The sequence below is a fragment of the Bos grunniens genome, chromosome 4 (assembly GCF_055505025.1).
Source record: "Bos grunniens cultivar Pamir isolate PY7600 chromosome 4, Bosgru_T2T1.0, whole genome shotgun sequence".
NCBI lineage: Eukaryota > Metazoa > Chordata > Mammalia > Artiodactyla > Bovidae > Bos > Bos grunniens.
The window spans coordinates 115,090,432-115,115,986 of record NC_141168.1 but is presented as its reverse complement, the minus strand read 5'-3'; the positions used below and the strand labels follow the sequence as shown (position 1 = coordinate 115,115,986).

The 25,555-nt window shown below is 49.6% G+C and overlaps 1 protein-coding gene across 16 annotated transcripts in view; it reads left to right on the top strand.

Annotated features, from left to right (window-relative positions):
* GRB10 (growth factor receptor bound protein 10) overlaps positions 1-25,555 on the top strand; it is a 223,642-nt gene that overhangs the window by 73,918 nt on the left and 124,169 nt on the right. For 12 of the 16 annotated variants that reach the window (XR_015163032.1, XR_015163033.1, XM_086398021.1 and 9 more), the window contains one exon: positions 5,320-5,414. The exons of 2 other annotated variants lie outside the window; for them this stretch is intronic. Coding sequence is in view for 7 of the 14 variants with exons in the window: in XM_086398021.1 (XP_086254147.1) it covers positions 5,334-5,414 (81 nt within the window). In the remaining 7 variants the exon portion in view is untranslated. Of the gene's footprint in view, positions 1-5,319; positions 5,415-7,370; positions 7,396-12,212; positions 12,325-25,555 lie in introns of those variants that run through there. 2 more of the 16 variants (XM_086398025.1, XM_086398028.1) reach the window with 2 other exon arrangements.

Below are 25,555 nucleotides of genomic sequence, written 5' to 3'. Positions count from 1 at the left end.
CATCCAATATCATAAAAAATTTTCCTTATGTTTCTTTCCAAGAGTTTTATAGCTTTAAGTCCTTGATCCATTTTTTAATTAGTTTTTGTTTGTATGGTAAGGTAAACATCCAACTTTATTCTTTTGCATGCGGATATCTAGTTTCCCAGAACCAATTTTCGAAAAGACTGTCCTGTTCCCCATTAAATAGTTTTTGGACCTTTATTGAAAATCAGTCCAGCATTTGTGTGAGTGTTTATTTCTGGTCTGTCTGTTCTGTCCTATTAGTCCATGTCTGACCTTACACTGGTAATTACACTGTCTTAAGCACCACAGTTTTGTAGTGAGTTCTGAAATTAGGCAATGTGAATCCTCCAACTGTGTTCTTCTTTTCCAAGATGTTTTTGGTTACTTGGGGTCCCATGAGAATCCTTAGGAATTGTAGAAAGATATATTGATCCCTGCAAAACTGCCAGTGAGATTTTGGTAATGATTGCATTCAATCTGTAAATTGCTTTGGATAGTTTTTTTCATCTTAGCAATATTAAATGTTTCAACTTATGAATACATAATGTTTTCCTTACAGCATCTTTATATTCTTATAGCAACATTTGGTAATTGTTGATAATTGGTGCACAAGTCTTTTGCCTCCTAGGTTAAATTTATTCTTAATTATTATTGTTGCTATTTTGAATGGAGTTGTTTTCTTGATCTCCTTTTCATTGTTGGTGTTTAGAAACACATGGGATTTTTGCATGTTGATTTTTGTATCCTGTAACCTTGATGAATTTATTCATTAGCTCTGGGAGGGTGGTGTGTGTTTGTAAGTGTTTGTAACTGTTAGGATTTTCTGCAGATAAGATCATGTCCTCTGTGAACAGAGATAACTTTAGTTCTTCTTTTCCTGTTTTCCTTTTTCACTTGATGGCTCTGGCTAGAATTTCCTATCGTTCGCTCAGTAGAAGTGATGAAAGGATCATAGGTACCTCGTTTGTGATCTTAGAGGGAAAAGCTTTCCATCTTTCATCACTGAATTTGATGTTAGCTTTGGGTTTGATACATCTTATCAGAGGCCAGTTAATCCAAACCTTTTGCTATGTGTAACTATGGTTTTCTTTTCACTAAGAACCTACTCGACAGAGCTTATGGAATATATATTTTTCTGGCTGAGAAGCAATTCCATCTGGCAAACAGAGTCTTTCAAAGGTGACATTTAGGTAATAAAACTGACATATTTAAAATTTTCAGAATTCTTAACACCCACTAAATTTGAAACTCAAGGGGAAAGTCATGTGTTTCTGTTTGCTGAAAACATCCAGGAGTTCCTGAAGGCCTGCACAGCAAGGCAGGCAAGACATACCAAGTGAGCTGGGGACAGAGTGGGCAGTGCCGGCACGAGAAGGCAGGGGCCACGGACAGCCTGATGGTGGAGAGGTGCCGAGAGGGTCCTCAAGGGGCCAAGAGGGCACTGACCCCTCCCCTAGGCCACTGGGAGGGGGTGCAGGGAGAGAAACTGAGCCCAGGAGAGTGAGGCTGCAGTCAGGGTGGAAGACGGCAGGAGTGCTGGGGAAGCGGCCGGGAGGTGGGCAGGCCGTGCAGGCGGGCTGAGTGGTGGTCGATGGAGCCGTCAGACCCGTGTGGCCGTGTGTTTGTGGTGGGGAGGCCCAAAGAGGCATCATGGTACGGTCCTGGGATCATGCCGCAAGTGCTTGGGGTGAAGAGGTCATGGCTGTTCAGTGAAACTGACCATGCATGTGTGTCTAAGGAGATTGAAGGAACTGGCTCCACTGATAGTCTGGCAAGTCTGATCCGTGGGGCAGGAGTTCGCTGCAGCCTTGAGGCCAGATTCTTTCTTCTCCAGGAAACCTGGAGTCTTTGCTCCTTTACAGTCTTTGCCCTCAAGGCCTCCAGCACATGGGATGAGGGGCCACCCCGCTGTGTTCGGGAATTCGGGCCAAGTGACTGCAGATGTTACCATGTCTCCAGAATGCCTTTGGAACAAAGCTACTTTGGAGTCTGATCAAAGGGCTGGGTGGTAGAGCCTGGACAGAAGGGCACGTGAGACTGACTGCCACGGGGCAGATTGGCTCCTGGAGCTGGGGGAGCCTGGAGGCCTGTGGGCTGCCGTCTCCTGCGGTGGCCTCACCCGTCTTGCTCTGGGGACAAACTCCTCCCCCCGCCCCCACCCCTGCCATCTTGTCATCACCAAGTCTCTCCAGCCCAGCAGCCTCTCGTGGGCCATTCCTGCGTTTCTGTGCTGATTTTTAAAGAATCCCAGAGACCTTGTGGAAAACGTAAATGACTGGTGGTAAATGTTACAGGCTTAGGGTGCTTCTGTTCCTCTTAGCTATGGTGACAGTTTGGTGGTGTTTTAAGAATTTTCGGTCTGTAATCGTTTTCTAGAACTACCATAACAAAGAACCAGAGACTCGGTGGCTTAAACAACAGGAGTTTGTTTTCTCATAGCTGGAGGTGGGGAGCCTGAGGTCAAGGTGTGGGCAGGGCCGCTTCCCCCGAGGCCTCTCTCCTGGCGTGTGTATGGCCGTCTTCTCCGGGTCCTCACGTGGTCCTCCGTCCACGTGCGTCTGTGTCCTCATCTCCTTTGTTGAATTCGGGTCCACAGTAATGCCTCATTTTACCTTTTTAAAGGTAAAATTACCTTTTTAAAGACCTTTCCTCCAAATACAGCAACATTCTGAGGATCCTGGATGTTAAGGGCGTCAACAGATGAGTTTGGGGCAGGGGACACAGTTCGGCCCATAACTGGATCTTACCTTGATAATTTTGCTCTTTTGACTGGTGGCATTAATATCCCTAGGGCTTCCCTGGTGGCTCAGTGGTAAAGAGTCCAACTGCAATGCAGGTGATGTGGGTTCGATCCCTGAGTCGAGTGGAAGGGATGGGCTACCCATCTCAGTGGTGGTACCTGGAGAATTCCATGAACAGGGGAGCCTGGCAGGCTGCAGTCCATGGGGTTGCAGAGAGTCGGATGTGACTGAGCGACTAAACAGCAGTAAATTAATATCCCTAATTTTATGCCCTACCTAGATTGTTCAGTTTTCCTCTGAGAACCTTCTGTGAGTCTTTTAATTCTGGATTCTAGAAAATTGAGCCTGTGAGTTGAAGGAGAACTCTGAACCATGACGAGCTCTGTCCTGGGACACTTTCTGGGGTTTCTGGTCTTTGCCAGTCTGTCCGCTGTGTCCTGCGTTCTGTCCTAACCTTCCTGTCACTTTGCGCCCCTGCGCTTGGCTCACCCTCTCTGTGGGCTGTTTACGGGGCTTCTGTAATTTCTTTTCCATGGGTTTTGTTTGCTACATGTCAGTTCTGATGTGAAGGCTCCCAGCATCTTTCTGTCTGTCTTAGGGAGATCTTTGAAGACTCCCAGCATCTGTCTGTCTGTCTTGGGTAGATCTTTGCCTGCAGTATTTCTTCCAGTCCCCTTTTTTTCCCTGATTTTCTAACTTTTCATTAAGATAAGTGAGCCACTTTGTAAATTTTTCTTATTTCTCTCAAAGTAAAGCCACTTCAGGGAAATAAGTCCTTCTAGGCCCCAGAGGATTAGATCAGAAAATGGTTTCTCAGCTCTGGTTCCTGGTTTGCCCATCACTGAGGCTCTGGCTGCCGTTCACTGAAACGCAACCGAAGTTGAGCCATCTACTTGAAGGGGATGCTGGACACCCGCCTGTGCCCTCGGGGAACCTGTGGGGCAGAAGGGTCCCTCCAGGTGGCCCAGGACAAAGTGGGTGGGTGTTGGAACTGTCTGGCTTTCCCTCATCTGATGGGGTGATGCCGATGACCCAAGAACCCCTTTGGGCATCCTGTCTCTGTGAATGTGGCTGCAGAAAGCCTGTCAGGGACTCAAGTCCTGCACAGCCAGTGTCTCTCTGTTGGTGCTTCCTGAGAGTTTGCACAGAGCAAGCCTCTGTCACTAGTAAGCACATGGTTATGGTTCCTTTGTGGGGAGTGAGACCAAGCAGGGGCATTTACAGCTCTGCGTGGCAGATGGAAAGAGGGCTGTGAGCCCAGCATGTGGCCCAGGAGCCCAGAGTGGATGCTGACTGAACCATCGTGGGCGGTGGTGATTGGTCAGGGACAGTCCAAGGGGACTTCCTGGAGGAGGTGACCCCTCAGCTCAGTCCTATAGGGCCGTAACACTTATAGCAGCTGACAGAGCTCAGAACAACACTATGGATGCAGAGGCAAGAGAGAGCCTCATGTGGTCAGGAGTTATGAATTGCTCAGGGTCCTTGGGCTGCTGGGGGAGCTGAGGAGGGTCTGAGTGTCTCTGAAGTGGGTCACAACAGAGACTGTTGATGGCTGTTGCCACTGTTCCTGAAAATATTCTTACTTCTGATGATTTCTGAGAAGAATGGTGTGAGGGATCTTTCTGACTCTAATACTGGTTCCTCTCTCCTGCTCTAGTCCAGAGTGTGATTTGTAGCAGTCTTCTGTCTTCATGGAAATGAAACTCTGATTTCTGCTGATATGTGGAAGATAAGATGTGTGCTGCAGAGGTTGTGGTCTGCGAGTGTCGGGTGGTGGGTCCCCAGTGCAGACCAAGCTGCTGTGCCCACCTCCCTCCTGCCCCCCGACCCCCGACAGTCCTCTGCGTTGCTGGGGGGGTGGGTTTTGTCGGGGTCAGTTCTGGAATTCTCATGGACCATCCTGTATGAATCAAATGTATGGCTTGTGCCACAGGAGATTAAAGAGAAAGATGGGATCTTACTTCCCTGCCTGTCTGGGGCTCCTTGTTGGAGTTGAGTGTGCACTTTCACGGAGCTGAAGTCGCTCTGGCACTCCTAGGAGGTGGCACATCTCACATCTGTTCCAGAGGCTGTGGCTGTGAGGGCTGTTCTCCAAGGCGGTCCCTGCAGGGAGTGTGTTGGATCTGTGTATGGTGGTTTGATGTCTGCTGAGAGGGTACCTCCTAGGGTTAGGGTTAGGGTTCTAGGCTGTGGCTGGTCAAGGCAGCATTTACATGGGTGGTGCTCAGAGGGCCCCAGCACCACCCGCCCCACCTCCCCGCAGGCTAAGCCTGTGTTGCCCACAGTATGAGAAAGTCTTCAGAGTGTTGTATAACTGTCCTCAGAAGAAGAGTCAGGTGACTCATGGGGACTGCTGAGCGGTCCGGCTTTCAGTTCTCTGTGTGGCTCACCCCTCTGAGCACCTCTGCCCGACAGGCCCTATGACCACAGGTCAAGGTTGTGGAGTTGGTGCCAGTCCCCTGACTCACCCAGAATGCAAGTGGTGTCCAGGGTCAGCTCCCTGCCCCTGAGCCCCTAGAGAGCAGTGGGCCTTCCCTCTGTCTGGGTTTCTCACAGACTGTCTCTGTTCCAGGTCCTGTGCAGTCCATGTGGTTTGAAGACCGCGGGGAGGAACCGATGGCTTTAGCAGGCGGCCCAGATTCCTTCCTGCACCATCCGTACCACCAGGTAGGGGGGCGCGGACGGCGGACCCTGATGGGGGGCGCTGGCAAGGGCCAGGGCGCAGGCGGAGCTCATAACCTGCCCGCCATCCCTAGCCGATGAGTGAGGAGGTGCTGGGCGGGGCCGTGAACACGTCCTGCACGTCTGCATGGCCTTGCTTCCTTGCTCTGGGAGAGTTCATCTCTGTGGCCACAGCATCCTTTTCTGCAGGGTTGTCATTGAGGTGCACACTTGCCTGCAATGAATCAGGCCCTGTGTTGTTCCTTGCTGGGCCCTAAAACTCCAGATGGCGAGTGGGAATGGTGGCAGGCATTGGGCTGCTGAAGGAGAGACAGGAGCTTACAGGGTGGGAAGTGGGTCAGAGGAGCTTCTTGGCCTGGCAGTGACCTGCCTGTCACAGGTGGGGCCCTTATCACCCTGAGAGCATCAGGCAGCCTGTGTGGGGCAGCGGGTGTCCCCCCAGCCCCTCTGCAGGGGCTGCTGGACGAGTTTCACCAGTTAGTTTCCTGTATGTATCCCTTGGACGAGTTTCACCAGTCAGTTTCCTGTATGTATCTCCTGAGGCAGGCTTCCGCTGGAACCTTTGCTTTATGGTGTAGATGGGCACTTTGGATCCTTAGATCTTTAGACTGGATAAGAGAATTTGCATTTCTCCTTATGAGTCTTGCAGCACATAAAGCGCTTGAATCATCTCTTGGCCTCCATTTACCAGCAGGGTCTTAAGTTTTGAAGTCCCTTGATCCGATGTTTGCACTTCTCTGAGCTGGTCTCTCTCTCTTCGTCTGTGACATCCTGTTTAGTTGTGGTGATGATTATTTGCGTATAGCATCATAGCTGCAGAGGGGTGTCCTCCTGATTTGTGTGTGTGTGTGTGTGTCATAGAGAAACAGATTTTGGAAGAGAGACTGGAGACTAGGAACAGACTGGGAGTAGGATCCACTGTGATCACTGAATTTGAGACAAAGCCACCATCAGTTTCAAGTGAGAAAAGAGGGCTCAAGCCTCGGTAGAGCCATGAAGCTTGCTGGTGACCCCGGGCGTGTTCAGTGGGTGAGCTTTTCCAGGCCCTGTCCTCTGCCTCCTGTGGGACTGTTTTCTTGGTCTTAAAAAGGCCGGGTTGCCTCACCCTGTTGATTGACACTCCGAGCTGCCTCCGTGGGTCATGGTTGCAGCCCTCACTTGGCCACTTAGCTTTGGCCGGTTGTCCCCCAGCCTTCTGCCTTACACTTGGCACCAGTGCTCCCAGGAAAACCGGATCAGGGATCCTCAGGGGCAGCCTTCCCCCAGGAAATAGGCCTGTAAGTTAGCTGAGTGTTCTCTCCACTGGTCACGGAGCAGACCATGAGGGCTCAACAAGGCGCAGGGAAGGAGCCGCCTGAGGCCCGCTTAGCTCATCGCCCTGGCATCTCAGACTTCCTTTGGTCCAGGCAGAGACGGCAGGATTGCCAGTTGCAGCCGGTGCCCAGCTTCTCAGACTTGTGAGGTGTTTGTAGTTGGCGTCCCGGTTGCCCGCGGCTCTCTGCAGGAGCCAGAAGGAGGCGGCCGCACCGTGGGCCTGCCAGCAGACCCTGTCGCCCCGGGGAGAAGTGCTCAGTCACGCTGTTGAGTGGCTTCCACAGGCGCTGTCGCGCTCCTGTGAGTCCAGCAGGCCAACTTGGCAGCTCTTATCCTGTGTTCCTGGAAAATCAGCTGACAGTTCCAGAATTTCTCAGAACATGGGATGATTTACAGTGCATTCAGTCTTGAGTAATATGTCGTTACAGCAAAGAGATAAATCTCCAAGTTTTTATAGAGAGGAATTTCTTTGTACGATCTTCAGCAGACAAATCATGTTCTCATTCTAGCTGCTCAGCCATCGCTGTGGCTTTTGGATTAGGTGCAGGTTCCGTCAGTGAGCCGCTGGGCGGTGTTTTCTGGACGCAGAAGCACCAGAAGGATTTTGTGTATTTAATCACCCTGCTTCCTGCTTCAGAGACATTGGCGGCAGGTTGGTGGGGGTTGGCGGGGGGACCTGGTGGAGGGGAGATGAATGGCTTCACTCCGCAAGGCCTTGGTTCTTCCTTTGAACTGTACTGTTATAGTTCTATGGCCTTGGGGGAATGATGGGATGCTTCAGGGGCCCTGCTGGTGAAAATGGGTGAGTGATGTCAGTGTGCTGTGGGACTGGAGGAAGGGTGTGGGAAGTGCTCGGTAAGGGGCCAGCCCCGTCTTAGGTGCCCACCCAGGGTTGTTACCAGAATTCCTTGGTGTTGAGTGAGCGCCAGCTGGGTGCCATGTCAGTGCTGGGTGCCAGCTCCCCTCCAGCAGGTTCATTCCTGGGCCCTGCTGACTCCTGGTGAGGGAGACAGTCCTGGGGAAACTGGTGTATGAGATACTTGTGAGTAATGATGGTGATTCTTAAGCAAGTAAAACAGGACAGTGGGGGAAAGATGCTGGGAGGTCAGGGAGGCCCCCTGCCAGGGTGTGCCTGGAGCTGGGGTGGTGCTCTGGCCTGGCAGTGCCAGAGCCTCTTCGGGACCAGGGACCAGCACACCTGGCCTGGAGAGCCAGGGCCGGGAATGGATATCTGTCCCTTAGGAACGAGAGGTCTTTGGTGTTGGTGATTTAGTTGCTAAGTCGTGTCCAACTCTTTGCGACCCCATGGATTGTAACCCTGCAGGCTCCTCTGTCCATGGGATTCTCCAGGAAAGAATACTGGAGCGGGTTGCCATTTCCTTCTCCAGGGGATCTTCCCAACTCAGGGATCAAACCCACATCTCCTCCATTGCAGGTGGATTCTTTACTGACTGAGCCACAGGGAAGCCTGAGAGGTCTTTGAGGCTTTTTAGATAGAGGCCCACAGCCCACTCTCTGCGGTTCTAAAATCCCCAAACCTCTGAACCAAGAAGTTTCTTTGTTTCTCATGTCTCAGAGAATCCAGCCCGATCAATCAGGACTGGGTCCCTTAGGCACGTGAAGGGGCTTGGTGACAGAGCCACCCTGGACCCTGTGTCATCTTTCTCAAGTCCAGACCATTCTTAATTTCCAGCTGTACCCTCAAGGTTATTGATAAAGGAATTATGCACCTATTATGAGATGTATTTTATTTATTATACGTAAGACATTTGCTGTGCTTCAAAACACATACACACACAAAACTGCTAGAAAATAGAATGAATAGAATGTTGAGCTGTTATGCAGAAACAAGATTCTTAAATGTAAATTTGAGATAAGTTGTTAAGATTATTGGCACATCTCCAGGTATTTAACCCAAATATTTATTTCTACTTTTATAACATTTTCCCTGATTTTTGAAAACACACCCACCTGTATTGGAAGTAAAATGTTGTAGAAGCTGTCTTTGTGATCTTGATCTCCAGAGACTCTTTGCTAGTTGTTGTTTAATCGCTAAGTCACATCCGACTCTTTGTGATCCTGTGGGTTGTAGCCCACAAGGTCCCTCTGTCCATGGGATTCTCCAGGCAAGAATACTAGAGAGGGTTGCCATTTCCTCCGCCAGGGGATCTTTCCGACCCAGGGATCGAAGCTGTGTCTCCTGTATTAGCAGGCGGATTCTTTACCACTGAGCCACCAGGGAAGCCCCTGTTTGTCAGTAGAGAGTAGAAAAACAGCCTTCTGTGATGGCTTCTCTTCCCCCGCTTCTCTGTAGGGTAATTTCATAAATTCTGTCCCAGCCCCATGTCTCTGCAGATTGCTTCCTTGGCCCCATTTCAGTTGTACATTCCTGAGCCTTCTGACGAGGAGCCTCCCTTTGCAGGGCAGAGGTTGGCAGACCACAGCCTGTGGGTCGTATCTAGCCCCTGCCTGCTTTTGTAAATAAAGTTTTATTGGAAAATGGCTACACTCATTTACTTCTATCTTTTTTTTTTTTCTCATTTTATTTTATTATTATTTTTTTTAAATTTTTATTCCTTTATTTCTCATGTGTTCCCCATCCTGAACCCTCCTCCCTCCTCCCTCCCCATACCATCCCTCTGGGTCGTCCCAGTGCACCAGACCCAAGCATCCAGCATCGTGCATTGAACCTGGACTGGCATCTCGTTTCATACATGACATTTCACATGTTTCAATGCCATTCTCCCAAATCTTCCCACCCTCTCCCTCTCCCACAGAGTCCATAAGCCTGTTCTATACATCAGTGTCTCTTTTGCTGTCTCGTATACAGGGTTATCATTACCATCTTTCTAAATTCCATATATATGCGTTAGTATACTGTATTGGTGTTTTTCCTTCTGGCTTACTTCACTCTGTATAATAGGCTCCAGTTTCATCCACCTCATTAGAACTGATTCAAATGTATTCTTTTTAATGGCTGAGTAATACTCCATTGTGTATATGTACCACAGCTTTCTTATCCATTCATCTGCTGATGGACATCTAGGTTGCTTCCATGTCCTGGCTATTATAAACAGTGCTGCGATGAACATTGGGGTACACATGTCTCTTTCCCTTCTGGTTTCCTCAGTGTGTATGCCCAGCAGTGGGATTGCTGGATCATAAGGCAGTTCTATTTCCAGTTTTTTAAGGAATCTCCACACTGTTCTCCATAGTGGCTGTACTAGTTTGCATTCCCACCAACAGTGTAAGAGGGTTCCCTTTTCTCCACACCCTCTCCAGCATTTATTATTTGTAGACTTTTGGATCACAGCCATTCTGACTGGTGTGAAATGGTATCTCATAGTGGTTTTGATTTGCATTTCTCTGATAATGAGTGATGTTGAGCATCTTTTCATGTGTTTGTTAGCCATCTGTATGTCTTCTTTGGAGAAATGTCTATTTAGATCTTTGGCCCATTTTTTGATTGGGTCATTTATTTTTCTGGAGTTGAGCTGTAGGAGTTGCTTGTATATTTTTGAGATTAGTTGTTTGTCGGTTGCTTCATTTGCTATTATTTTCTCCCATTCTGAAGGCTGTCTTTTCACCTTGCTAATAGTTTCCTTTGATGTGCAGAAGCTTTTAAGTTTAATTAGGTCCCATTTGTTTATTTTTGCTTTTATTTCCAATATTCTGGGAGGTGGGTCATAGAGGATCCTGCTGTGATGTATGTCAGAGAGTGTTTTGCCTATGTTCTCCTCTAGGAGTTTTATAGTTTCTGGTCTTACATTGAGATCTTTAATCCATTTTGAGTTTATTTTTGTATATGGTGTTAGAAAGTGTTCTAGTTTCATTCTTTTACAAGTGGTTGACCAGATTTCCCAGCACCACTTGTTAAAGAGATTGTCTTTAATCCATTGTATATTCTTGCTGCCTTTGTCAAAGATAAGGTGTCCATATGTGCGTGGATTTATCTCTGGGCTTTCTATTTTGTTCCATTGATCTATATTTCTGTCTTTGTGCCAGTACCATACTGTCTTGATAACTGTGGCTTTGTAGTAGAGCCTGAAGTCAGGTAGGTTGATTCCTCCAGTTCCATTTTTCTTTCTCAAGATCGCTTTGGCTATTCGAGGTTTTTTGTATTTCCATACAAATTGTGAAATTATTTGTTCTAGCTCTGTGAAGAATACTGTTGGTAGCTTGATAGGGATTGCATTGAATCTATAAATTGCTTTGGGTAGTATACTCATTTTCACTATATTGATTCTTCCAATCCATGAACATGGTATATTTCTCCATCTATTAGTGTCCTCTTTGATTTCTTTCACCAGTGTTTTATAGTTTTCTATATATAGGTCTTTAGTTTCTTTAGGTAGATATATTCCTAAGTATTTTATTCTTTTCATTGCAATGGTGAATGGAATTGTTTCCTTAATTTCTCTTTCTGTTTTCTCATTATTAGTGTATAGGAGTGCAAGGGATTTCTGTGTGTTGATTTTATATCCTGCAACTTTACCATAATCATTGATTAGTTCTAGTAATTTTCTGGTGGAGTCTTTAGGGTTTTCTATGTAGAGGATCATGTCATCTGCAAATAGTGAGAGTTTTACTTCTTCTTTTCCAATTTGGATTCCTTTTATTTCTTTTTCTGCTCTGATTGCTGTGGCCAAAACTTCCAAAACTATGTTGAATAGTAATGGTGAAAGTGGGCACCCTTGTCTTGTTCCTGACTTTAGAGGAAATGCTTTCAATTTTTCACCATTGAGGATAATGTTTGCTGTGGGTTTGTCATATATAGCTTTGGGGCCTCACCAGCAGAGCTGAGCAGAGCCTGGCCCTCCGAAGCAACTCCTATTTTAGGACGTTGATTAGTGATATGAGTTCTGGGCAGATGGAGAGCAGAGTGGGCCCCCTTATGCCCGCCTGTGACCCCCTTCACCGTGGGGGCAGCAGGAACACCACACAGCCTGGCTGTGAGCCCTCGCTTGCCAGTCACACAGCTTAGAGTCTTCGGTTGTTTACTTCCGGTTCCTGCCTCTCTCTGGAGAAGCTGGACAGTCTCATCTCTTATGGTCTGGATTTAAGGTCATTCTCTGAAATTAATTCTGTTCCCAAAGTTGGTAAGTGTCACTGTTTTTTTTAGCCAGAGTCATCCTGTGGCTTCTCTGTTTTTTATCTTACGCACGTGTATTGGCAAAGAGAGCGTTTCATTGGGCTATATTTTCTTTAAGAAATTTGTGGACACTTCCTTCTACTTGCCATGGTGGGAGAGATGGATGCAAGGATGACTTGAGACCTCACTTGTTTTTATGAGACTCTTCCAGTAGATAGGACCCTCATCTAAAGTGGTTTTTGTAAATCTTTGGAGATTATTCTGGGTTTAGTAACGACGACAGGGAGGCCTGGCGTGCTGCAGTCCATGGGGTCGCAGAGAGTCGAACAGGACTGAGCGACTGAACTGAACTGTTTAATAGAGATGTTTTTTGTGAGGTGGAGCTGGCGACTGGTGAATGTGATGAGGATACACTCTGCCTGACTGGACCGGTGGGGACCTGTGTCATCTCTTCACGGAACCTGACCCTCAGCACTCGGTGGAGGCCAGGTAGCGGGGAAAGGATTCAGCCCTTCTGTTGGCTTGTCTTGGGCTCTCTTACCTTCCACCAACCACTGGAGACACCACCTCCATCCCTTCAGGATACCCATTTTACAGATGAGAAAACCAGTGCAGTCACTGTGCACTGGTTGTCAAACCAAGGCCTTTACTTGCATTTTTCTAAGTAGGAGTCTTGCCACAACTCTGTGAGATGAGTCCTTCATGTTCTGCCCTTTACAGATGAGGATTGTGAGGCAGGGAAGGCCGTGACCGCACCAGGCGATAGGTGTGTTTTTCTCAACACTCCTACCGATGGGGGCTGTGAGTGTTCACGTTGTGGGGGCCACACGTGTCCCAGTCTCTGCAGAGCCTTGCAGTGATGCGATGTGTTCGTGTCCTGGGATTCTGCACTCACTGAACTTCCATGAGCCTAAAGTGCCATGAGATAAAGGCCCAGTTTTAAAAGTTATTTATTTATCTGGCCGTGCCGGGCCTCGCTGTGGCCCACAGTTGTGGCATGTGGGATCTAGTTCCCTGACCGAGGGTCGAATCTAGGCCCCCTACGCTGGGAGCTTGGAGTGTTAGCCACTGGACCACCAGGGAAGTCCCTAAAGGATCAACTTTAATGACAACTTTTCATTCAAAGTAAAGATTATCACATGTCATCCTTAAATATGCATTGGTTAGAACATCTTTGAATTTCAAAATCATAAAATTGGAGGAGTGTCTTAGAATCAGTGAAATACTACAAGTAAATACATAATAAATAAAAATTAAGAAAAAATTTTTATCAGGGAGGGACAGACTCGCTCTATTCTGAATGTTTTATTTGTTTTACCCGAACCTTATTTTCTGAAAGAGGGTTGGCTTCAGGTCTTATATTCCTTCTGAAGGATTCACAGAGCTGTATTTACTGAATACCTTCTCTGTGTTCTTTCTGTTCCCTGTCTGGTACCATGGCAAGCATGGTGCATGGGTTAGGTTTCTGTTTTGTTTAGGGGACCGGGGCTTAAAGATGCTGGTAGCTCCCAGCTCAGGTAGCTGGTGCCTGGTAGGCAGGGGTGGGGTCTGTGGGTCAGGGTCTCCCCGCCCTGTTGCTTTCCTTCTCCTGGGCACCTGTGCTTGGCTGGACAGGTGTGCGATGCCTGCCCATAGGCCGATCGATTGACTGAGGGGCTGAACTTAATCAATACTCTGTCAAATGAGAGTTCATAGTCCAACAGAAAGGCTGCAGGGCTGGGCACTTGGGGCCAGCAGGACGATAAGGTGGCAGGGAGAGGGCAGGATTGCTGGGGCCCTGGGCTCCTCGCAGGCTGCTCAGTGTTGGGGTGGCCTGGTTTCTGATGTCAGCCCCTCGCCCACCTGCCCCCCGACACGTGGTTGCTGCTGTCACAGGACAGAGCCTGCTCACCAGCACTCGCCCTTTCTGGTATCAGCTGGACTGTGAGCATCATCCGCGTCATCCCGTGGGGCCTGGGCGGTCCTGCTTGGTGTGGCCACCACTGCCCCACCTGGCTTGTCTGCTCCTGGCCTTGGTCACCTTCCCGCCACCTGCCACCCACTGGCTGTCAGGGCACCCCACTTCTTCACGTTTCCCCGTGGATGGACCTGGCCCCCGGTGAGCACGCCTTCTTCCTCACACGTCTCTCTGGTCTCAGGTTAATGCGCCATCTCTGCAGAAAAGGGGACTAGACCTCCCCAGGGAGGTGGACGGGGTCTTGGTTTGTCCGTCACAGACCCAAGCACCACCTGCTGCTCTGCCTTGGTCCACACCGTTCGTTCTGCCCCCGTGACCACCACGTCCAGCCCTGCGTTGGTGCCTGGGTCCGTGTGGAACCTCAGGCCTGTGTTGCCGGAGCAGGGTGGCTGTGTTGGAGGCGGGGGTGGCTGTGTTGGAGGCGGGGGTGGCTGGCTCCAGGCTTGCCCACGCGGTTGGTTTCCAGTTGGAAAGCAGGCTCCGGCCGCTGCAGGGAGACCACGGTCCTTGTGCCCGCCCAGGGGCGTCCTTCCCGGGGCTGCCTGCCTCCTGCGGTCTGGTGAAAGGTGGCTTGTGGGGCACCGAGGCTGCAGGCAATTTCTGTGGCTCTGACAAGTCTGAAGACAGGACCGTGGGTGGGGTCCTGACACCGTGTTATAATATCTGATCATGGCCTGGTGTGCACACAGTGGTCCTGTTAACTACTGGTTATTCTTGGAGATGAAGCAGGATGCGTCTCTCTGTCCAGTCTTAGAGGTGATGGGGTGACATGGCACTTTCCCTGGCTGGGTTCTGGGCTCTGAAGAACTTCTGTTGGCTTGGCTGTGAAGGGAGGAATAAGTTGGTTACTTTTACAGGTGCCTCAGACCAGCAGCCAGAGGACATTGGTAGGTTGTGAGCATGCAGACAGTGCTTTGATGGATGGAAATTTTGAAAGTTGCAACTGCTTTTTGGAGGAGGGAGGAGGGTTCAGGAAAGGGAACATGTGTATACCTATGGCGGATTCATGTTGATATATGGCAAAACCAATACAATATTGTAAAGTTAAAAAATAAAATATATTAAAAAAAATAAAATGGTGGCTTTGGGGAGCAGGAGGAACCTTAAAATTACTTTTATTAAAGCATATGGAGTAATTTTAACACAATTTCCTGTTTAAGTGTTTGGTCTTTAAAGTGGAGCTCTGCCAGCCTGCCCTGTCCATGGGATTTCCCAGGCAAGAATATTGGAGCAGATTGCCATTTCCTCCTCCAGGGGATCTTCCCAACCCAAGGATTGAACCCATATCTCTGTTCTTCCTGCATTGGCAGGCAAGTTTTTTACCGCTGTGCCACCTGGAAGTGGTAGCTAGTTTAAATTGTATTCTTATATCCTGTGGGATATTTGTCTTGTAGTGAGCCTCATAGTGGCCTGCATGGGTCCTTGTCTTGTTCCTGCTTATTTCTTCCTCTTTGGAAATGTGTCCTCTGCTCCCTGGGCCTTGCCTCCCCTGCTCCCACCGCCACCAGTTATTAACCCAGTGAGAGGGTAACAGGCAGGCAGGCCAGGGGTCTCCAGACGGAGGAAATAGGCTGCAAGTGTCAGACATTTTTATCTCTCTTAAGCAGCAGGAGGAAACAAACTAGCGATATTTTTTTCCTTCTCTATACAAATTTAAAAGGAGGTTTCTCTTAAAATACTGTGTTGCCATAATGACACCTGGTTTCACCTGAAGTTAACTATTCTCGAACCTAGAGATAACCAATGCCTTTTTCTTATGGAAATGTTTGTCTTAGGCTATGCTAATGACTATGCATTTACCCCAGACGTTGTCTTCAAGTCGGTTCGGGTCCGCCTAATGGCTCAGAACCTACTTGACAAACCAGTATGTTATACTCAGACATTGTTCCCCTAATCTATGTAAACGAAACAATTTGTGTGGTAACCTGCCCTTCTACAAGAGTCAAGTCAATCGTTTTATGGCCTGGGATGAACCATTTGGTGCCAAGATTATCCCAAAATGCATCTTATGGGTGAGGGGCCTGGTGCCATTCTGAGTTTTAAAACATTCCTTTCTTTCATTAACAGACTGCTAGTGACTACATAACATCCAGCTGAAGACTAGCAGGGGGTACTCTTTCTGCCCCCTTCTGATGTCTATATCAGAAGCTTTCTCTCTCCTTGATACTTTAATAAAACTTTATTACACAAAAGCTCTGAGCAATCAAGCCTCGTCTCTGGCCCTGGATTGAATTCTACTCCTCCAGAGGCCAAGAATCCCAGCATCTTTTCTTTCAGGAACAACCTTTCACCAGCAACAATCTTCATAGACACTGAACACTCACTTTGTCACTTTCCCCAGCGTATGCTAAATACTTTGCATGCTGTGAAGGAGACTCTAGGAATGTGGCAACTGGCCTCTTAAAAATTATTATTATTATTGTATTATTAACCAGGGAGAAATGGCAAGTGTTTGAGGTTACTCTAATTAAGATTAGCATTACCAACATCAATGAGATTTTCCTGTAATTGATGTTTAAGGAAAGATCTTACTGAATTTTCTGTCACTTTGCTTTAGTTTTTCTGGAAAGGCGATAAGGAATCTTGTATTTCTTTTTCTGGCTTTCAGCTTTTGGGGAGTTCTCCTGGGCTTGCCGACACAGAGGGAAGTTCTGTGAAGGTTTTCGTGCCCCCACCACTGGGGCCGGAAAGGAGCAGGCTATCTCCACCAGTTGCTTCCAGTGCGCTGGGAGCCTGCTTAGGAGAAAGAGACTGGGCTTAAAAAATAAAATAAAATAAAAATTAAAAAAACTGTAAAAGGAACATAAGCTCGTAGCAAAAAGACAACATTATTTTTGGTAGAAACTTGTAAAATAGCATAGAAATGTCAGAAGCTGCATCTGAAGTTATCTCACAGGGAAACCAGCCTTCCTTGCAGGTGTTAAGGTTGGTCACCATCAGGATGAAGATACTGAATGCACTTTGCCCAGGCTGCCACCTGGACCTGGTCCTTGGTCCTTGTCGCCCTTGAAACCTGTGCCTTCTGCCCTGCAGTCTTTGTTCAGGGCCCCTTTCTAGAATGTGAGGTTTTCCCTCCAGTTTTATTTAAATTGCAGCTTCCTCCCCTATTTAGGGACTTCCCTGATGGCTTAGACGGTAAAGAATCTGCCTGCAATGCAGGAGACCTGGGCTTGATCCCTGAGTCAGGAAGATCCCCTGGAGAAGGAAACAGCTAACCACACCAGTATTCTTGCCTGGAGAATCCCATGGACAGAGGAGCCTGGTTGGCTACAGTCCATTGGGTTGCGAGGAGTAGGACACGACTGAGCGACTAACTCACACACACGCAGTCCCTGACTTAACCTGCTCTCAGTTTTTCTTTTATTATTCCATGGCACCACCCTCTTCAGTAGTGAATGCTTATTGCTTACCATTTATTTTCTCCAGATATAGTTTATTTTCTCCTGTCCTCGGAAGACAGGATCTTTGCTTTAGGTGCTAACACGCTGGCCTTATAATAGAAGCTCGAGGAGTATTTGTGGATTGGTTGAGTCTCATTGAAGATGGACTGTGTTTCTCTGACCTTAGGTGACCAGGTGGTCAGGCACCCTCATCTCTGAAGCACTGTAACTGCTGCCCTGATCACTGTGTCACCCAGGAGAGGATTCTGTCATCCCCATGAACTTAAAGACATCAGTCACTCATCACAGGCTTCTTTTCTTTGGTTCAGCAAGCTTTCTCGTACCTGTGAGCTGTGAAGGGCGGTTTCCAGGGCTGATCCTCAGAGTGAGTGTGATATGTTTTTGGTTCCAGTGAACTGGGTGTTGATGTGTTTATACAACCTGCTTCTTAAGGAGCAAATTCTCAGAAATGAACCAGGGGCGCAGAGTGAGGATGGGGCCTCTGGGCTCATCCTCTTTCTCCCTCCTGGTGTGTGACACGTGTGTGGTGCTCACATCTCAGCTTCCCCTCCAGTCTTGGTTCAGGGCAGGACGTGGTGTGGCCTGGCCTTGGGGTACTGTGTGGCCACAAGGACAGCCTGGGTGAACGCTGAATTCGGGGGGCTGGGTTGCCAGGCTCGAGGTCATTTCCAGCATGGATTAGAAAGTGTCTGAGGCCCCCTTGTGTCTGGCTTAGGCACCGGGCTGATGGACTGCCAAGTGGCCTTCACTGAAGCATGTCTGGGGCCAGCATTTAAAAATAAAGATGTTTCAAATCTGATTCATCTCCCTGTTCGCCAAACTGGCCTCTGCTCCCCTCTCCTGTGTCAGCGCTGTCCCCCTGGCCCCCTCCCTGCAGAAGGCCTGTGCCCCTCCTGCGTCCTCCCCTCCGTCACATCCTTTTCTTTGCACGTGGCCCTGGCTCTGGTTGGGGAAGCCCCATGCTGCCTGGTGGCCTGGCACTGGGCCTGCCAGGCTCCCTGGAGACCCCGGATGCCCCTGGGGGGGTGAGGGTGGGAGGGTGCATGGGTGCTCTGGGCTGGGTGGCTCTGCTCCCCACAGGGTCGTCCTGGCCATTTGCAGTCAGCTTGTGTGGTGCATGGTCATGGCCTGTGCCTGCTTCTTTTCGGTCCTGCCAGGACCTGTCACTGTGGCATCTGTTAGCCCAGGACTTGGTTATAGAGGAGGATTCTTCAGGCAGTGGTGTCAAAACACGGCTTCATCAGGTGCTGGGGTGAGGTTTGCTGACGCCAGAGGCCCAGCCCTGCAGACCTGCTGACGGGGAACGGGACTTGGGACTTGAGGGGAGGATTGGGGTGAAGAGTATTTTATAGCCTTGGTGTTGGGTAAAGAAGGGCTCTTTCAGGGTCTGTAGATTCTCTCTACCCGGGTGCATTTTAAATTTGTGATGCTGTGTTTCCACGTGTGGTGCCATTAATACACACACACACACACACACACACACACACACACACGCACACATGTGTCTGTCTTCTCTCACGGGTATGACTCCCTTGGTGACAGGACTGGGAGTCACAGTCTGGCTGGCTGATGTCCTTGCAGTCATTCAAGCCTGGAGCAGCCCCTGGGGGTTCATCATGTACAGCTGCCTTTCCAGGGTGACTTTGGGCATGTGCAGCTCTGAGAGAGCGGTGGCGGGGCCTCTGAGAGAGCTGTGGGTCCCTCCATGCATCCCACACCCATACGTGAGGCTGGGATACAGTAGGTTGCCACCTCCCTGGGGGTTGAGAAAGGAGTTGGCATTTGTTCTGTGCCTCATCTCACAGGGTCTTCCCAGCACACCCTCTGAAATGAGCTTCACTGTCCAGATGGCACTGCAGCTCGGGGATGTCTGGGGACGCAACAGCTCAGATCCGACAGCTGGAGCAGGGTGTTGGTCCACCCTCCGCTCTCCCTGTGCCAAAGCCGCGTCCTTCCCCCTCTCCCCACCTTGGGCAACATCTGAGGGAGGGGTGTGATCACAGCCTTCCTCGTGTCTCCTCTGTGCTTTATTTTTGAGTGTTTCCATTGCTTTGTCTTCATGGGGCCTCCACTACCCCAGGTCACTCCAGCCCTCTGTGGGACGGAGCTTCCCGGTGTGTGCTCGAAGGCTGGACATTGTGGGGAAGGGGTCCAGCGTCTTGTCTGCTGTTGACCCCGTCAGTGGCTTTCTCATCTCCAGAGGTCAGATTTGGTCTTTGTGTGTCTTTCATTTTTTTCCTTACCAGGTCACACTTCCCTTTCCCTTCCTAAACACATGTGTTTCACCCCAGCTGTTTTAATACACCCGTCTTCTCATGCTGTCGTCTCTGACACTTCTAGGTCTGTTTCTCTTGGTTGATTCCTCTTATCATGGTAGATCTGATTTTCTTTTCATGCCTGGCCCCTTTTGATTGGATGCCAGGCATCGTGAATTTTACGTGCTTGAGTGCTGACTTTTTTTTCTTTCCAGGGGTATTCCTTTAAATGGGGCTTCCCAGGTGGCTCTAGACATAACAGACACGGTTTCAGTCCCTGTGTCGGGAAGATCTCCTGGACGAGGGCATGGCAACCCACTCCAGTGTTCTTACCTGGAGAATCCCATGGACAGAGGAGCCTGGCGGGCTACAGTCCTTGGGGGTCGCAGAGTTGGACATGACTGAAGTGACTAGCAGCAGCAGCATTCCTTTAAATATTTGGGGGATTTGTTGCAGGAACAGTTAGGCTTCTTGGAAACAGTTTGATCCTTTTGAACCTTGCTTTTACTGCAATGGCACCCCACTCCAGTACTCTTGCCTTGAAAATCCCATGGACGGAGGAGCCTGATGGGCTGCAGTCCATGGGGTCGCTAAGAGTCGGACACGACTGAGCAACTTCACTTTCACTTTTCACTTCTATGCATTGAAGAAGGAAATGGCAACCCACTCCAGTGTTCTTGCCTGGAAAATCCCAGGGATGGGGGAGCCTGGTGGGCTGCAGTCTATGGGGTCGCACAGAGTTGGACACGACTGAAGTGACTTAGCAGCAGCAGCAGCAGCAGCAGCTAGCCCTAGCAGAGAAGGCAGTGGCAACCCACTCCAGTACTCTTGCCTGGAAAATCCCATGGATGGAGGAGCCTGGTAGGCTGCAGTCCATGGGGTCGCTAGGAGTCGGACATGACTGAGCGACTTCACTTTCACTTTTTACTTTCATGCATTGGAGAAGGAAATGGCAAGCCACTCCAGTGTTCTTGCCTGGAGAATCCCAGGGATGGGGGAGCCTGGTGGGCTGCCGTCTATGGGGTCACACAGAGTCGGACACGACTGAAGCGACTTAGCAGCAGCAGCAGCTGGCCCTAGAATCACTTTAGGCCCAGGCTTAATTTGCCCTCACTGTTAAGGCAAGAGTCTTCCGAAGACGTGATTTAGTGTTTCGTGTATAAGATTTCCCACCTGACTGGCATGAATGCAGACTTTTCCCTGCCCTGTGTGAGCTCTGGGACTTGTTCTGCCCGCTTCTTTCTTTTTTTTAATGGAGGATAATTGCTTTATTCTCTTAAACAAGGAGATCAAACCAGTCAATCCTAAAGGAAATCAGTCCTGAATATTCATCAGAAGGACTGATGCTGAAGCCACCTGATGCGAAAAGCCAACTCACTGGAAAAAACCCTGATTCTGGGAAAGATTGAAGGCAGGAGGAGAAGGGGGCGACAGAAGATGAGATGGTGGGATGGCATCATTGACTCAATGTATGTGAGTTTGAGCAAACTCCTAGAGATAGTGGATGACAGAAGAGCCTGGCCTGCTGCATTCCGTGGGGTTGCAAAGAGTCAGACAGGACTGAGTGAAAAACAACAACTGCTTTACAATGTTGTGTTGGTTTCTGCCGTACAGCAACACAAATTAGCCATAATTATATGTATATCCCCTCCTTCCCCGCCTTGCATCACACTCCTCTAGGTGGTTATTAGAGAAATGCAAATCAAAATTGCAATGACGTATCAACTCACACAGGTCAGAATGAGGTGACCATCATCAAAAAAATCTACAAACAAATGCTGGAGAGGGTGTGGAGAAAGGAGAACCCTGTTGCACTGTTGATGGGAATGTAAATTGATACGGCCGCTATGGAAAACAGTTTGGAAGTTCCTTTATAAATTAGGAATAAAATTACCGTATGACCCAGCAATCCTGCTACTGGGCCTATACCTTGAGGAAACCACAATTCAGACACATGTACACTAATGTTCATTGTCTGTTTCTTTCTGTTGGGTCTTTCCTGGCCATACTTGCTCTTGGACCCCCTCTGCACATCTCCAGGACCCTCCTCCGTGCTGTCCCCTCCTCTCTGCCCGCCTCCCCGAGCTCTGAATTCATTCTCCTTAGAGGGACCCCAAGGCGTGGTCTGCGATCCCTTTCTTGCACGTGACTGGAAACTGGAGCCCACCTGCAGGAGTCCTGGGCGGGCTCCCCACATCTGTTTCCCCTCCTTTGGAGCTGCTGTCCTGTGCTGTCTGTTGTCCAGTATAAGAAACAGGCAGCCTGCTTCTGGTTCCATTTTTTGGTTATTTCAGGAGAGAGGGTGATTGTGATCCTGGTTGTCCATCTCGGCTGGAAGCACAGAAGTCTCCATAATTTATTTTAACCGTGGTTCTAGGAATAGATCAGGCTTGGCACATTTGTATGTAATACACGGAATCAGCTTTGGTGCTGAAAAGGAGTAGAGACACCACGTGGTCCAGAGATGTCACACGGTCGATGAGGAACCAGGCACGGCCCCTACAGTTATTTGCTCAGGACCAGAGAGTTGGTCAGAGCAGCAATTTACAAGCATTTGGCTCGCACTGCAGTGAGACTTTTCACTGTGCTGCTCCTGGCCGGTGCTGAGGTTGGGACCCTGTGACCCTGCCTGCTGCAGGGCGGGCCAGGTCCTGTCCCGCAGAGGCGAGGTGCCTTTGGACCGAGAAGCGGGTGTGCTGTGCCGGGGACCTATACTGCCCCTTCACTTCTGTCCTGGCCCCTTTCTTGGCATGAAGCTCCATGGAAGCTATGCTTCAGGAGAATGTCACCTGACCTGTCAGCTGGACCCTTCTGCATGCTTCCAGAAGCTTTGTTTTGCCCCCACCCCCACCTGCCCTCTGGGGAGCTATCACACCTCACCCAGGTGCAGCATGGAAATGCAGGCTGGACGCTGTGGGGACCCAGGTTCCTTCCTTCTGCCGCCAGACCCTCAGCCAGGGGCTGCCATTCACCGCGGCCTCCTGCCCTCTGCCCTCCAGAGGGACATGGAGATAAGGAAGAACCACCTTGGGGATTGTATCATGTTCAGCCCTGGGGCCTTTTCCTGGTCCTCCAGGGCGGTGAGAACCTTTTCCAGGTTCTGAGATTGTTGTTGAGAAAGCTCAAGGAAGAGGTCTGTGCTCACCCAGCTGATCAAGGGTGGGAAGTGGGGGACTGGTGCTCTGCTGGGTGGGGGGTCCTGCCTGGCTGATCCCGGCAGCACTCAGTGGTGAGGGGCAGGTGCTTGAGCCAGGCTTTGCGTGTAGACGTGGGGCGGAGTCAGTGCCCGGGAGAATGTGCAGAGCTTTGCTTGAGGGCCTGGGCCCTCCTGATCTTATGCCTTGTGCACCCCACCAGGGGGACCTCAGAACTGGGTTCCCACGTTAGACCTGGAAGCTGGGGCTTAGGGAGTAAGGAGCCATCCCCGGGCTTGTGCACCCAGATCTTCACCCAATCTCCCAGACTTTAGAGCCGGGCTCTCGTCACCCAGCTGCATTACCCAGCCCTTGCCATCTGAGGTCCTTGTGTGGGTGAGCAACCTGACTGCCTCTTCCTCCTGAAGGGATTCGGCCCGTGGCTGACACCTGGCTTGGTACCTGATGCTCCCTGAAGCTCAGCGCTGGCAGACTGAGAACATGGGTCGCTTCTGTTTGAAACTCTGCTGTTTGTCACGTGGCTGGGTGAATTAGAGGGGCCGTGTCCACTTGCTTCTCAGACCAGTGGCTCTCGAGCCTAAAGCGGCCCCAGGTGCTACTTGCTGACCCTTCTGACAGATGTCTGTGGGGTTAGTCCTCACGGATGTTTAGTCCTGACTCATTTCCCTTTTCTCCAGCGGGGGAGGATCCCAGGGAACAAAGCGAGTGGGTGGTGGCATGCAGGCCCTCCCATGCTGCCTCTGCTGTTCACATGCTTGTCACGGTCCCAGCATCCCCTCCTGCAGCAGTCTTTTAAATGGGACGTGATGGGGCTTCATGCCTCCCTGTGCTGGTTGGGATTGGCAGCAGGAAGCTGGGGGTGGGGCCGTCTGGGGCCAGGTCACGTCTGCAGCTGTGCTCTATCTAGAGTGAACCCCTGCTCTGCCATTGCAAGGGCTGAGTGACCGGGTCATCAGGAGAGTGCGGCCTGACTCTGACTCACTGGTCCCTCCTGGGAGGGGAAGGATGAAGACTGGGTGCCCGGGCGCCTGACCCAGGCAAACAGCCTGGTATGGCTGAGAACCAGCAACCCAGCCGGGGGTCCTCTTTCAGGAGAGCCAGGTGGCCTCCAGCTCATCACCTTCATCGGGGGAGCTCTGTGGGCCCTAGAGGACAGCCAGGATACCCATGGCAGAGTTTATGACAGGAGCCCCCCTCTTGCACTTACAGTCAATAAGTTAGTAACTTGGAAAACCTCCCGCCTCATTGAAAGGCAAGGACAGATGTGAAGTGAGTGACGGGGAGCCCTGTGCTGTCCTTCACTCAGCGGGCTGTCTGTGACATCACGTTTCTGGTTAGTTACCGTTTCACCGACTTGAGGTCTTTGGCCGCCTTCCTGAGCCACAGTGATTGTTTTGGCAGGAACTTCTCACCTTTCCCAGATCCCGAGACACAGAACCCTTGTAAGAGTGTACAGTTGGGAGGCTGTTGGTATTTGCCAACCGCTGACCTTCATGTCCATTTCCAAGGGACGGCTGCCCCTTCTCTGAAGCAAAATCTGGTCTTTGCTGTTAGTCACCCAGCCCTGAGTTTTAGTTCCTATGTTACCTCTTCTGGTGTTATTTATGTGTTAACTTCTATGTGTAATTAAGAGCTTGGATATAGTTCAGTTCAGTTGCTCAGTCGTGTCCGACTCTTTGCGACCCCATGAATCACAGCATGCCAGACCTTGGTGTTCATCACCAACTCCTGGAATTCACTCAGACTCATGTCCATCGAGTCGGTGATGCCATCCAGCCATCTCATCCTCTGTCGTCCCCTTCTCCTCCTGCCCCCAATCCCTCCCAGCATCAGGGTCTTTTCCAATGAGTCAACTCTTCGCATGAAGTGGCCAAAGTATTGGAGTTTCAGCTTCAGCATCAGTCCTTCCAGTGAACACCCAGGACTGATTTCCTTCAGAATTGACTGGTTGGATCTCCTTGCAGTCCAAGGGACTCCCAAGAGTCTTCTCCAACACCACAGTTCAAAAGCATCAATTCTTCTGTGCTCAGCTTTCTTCACAGTCCAACTCTAGGAGCCTTCAAATAGTGCAAGAGTTGATTTTTTACTGGGGTGCCGGAGAGGAGATGGGTGCTGTCCTGGATTGGGGTGGAATAAGTGATATGAGGAAGAAGTCTTCCTATTTTGGAGAGGTTTTTTGTACCTCTCTTGATCTGAGATGGTCTAGGAATTTGCCTGTCAGAGTGAGTACCTGTGTTCACAGTCTTTATTGAGTTTGTTACAATGTTGCTTCTGTTTTGGCTTTTTTCAGCTGACAGATCTTAGTTCCTGGACTAGGGATCAAATCCATGCTTCCTGCATTGGAAGGCAGAGTCCTAACCACTGGAACAGGAAGGAAGTCCCTACTTTCCCTTTTCTTGATGAAATAAAGTTTATATTTTATGTCGAGACAAGGAAGCTTTAAGTTCTACTTTGGACCTCCTCCCCCACCTTTAGTGTGGGTTATGCATCTCCATGAACCAGACCTTCTTAGGAGGTAACTCCCTCTTGATCTCATCAAGGGTCACTACTCCCTAGGAGATAATCTTTCATAATCTTGTGAGGGGCCATGATGACGCATGACGTGGCGATGTGGCTGTGTAAACTGTCAGTAGCACTTCATTTGATGTATAAAGCTTTGTCGCACAAACTTGCACAACCTTGCTTTGACTTCTAACAGATGGAACAGTCTTTGGAGGTTTCTGAAGGACTGTCTCCCGGGTTCTAATCCTCAGATTGGCTCGAATTAAATTTTTTTGTCTTTCTTAGATAGGCTGTTGACCGGCTTTTTGTGGACACTGTTATCACAAGTTGTTGGACCTAGATATATCCAAATGTGTGATTTGGTTTTAGGGTCAGTTTGATGTTCGTCTCTTGTTCTCTGTGCTCTTGCATGGAATAAACAGTCAGAGTGCCATTTGGGGCACAAACTGA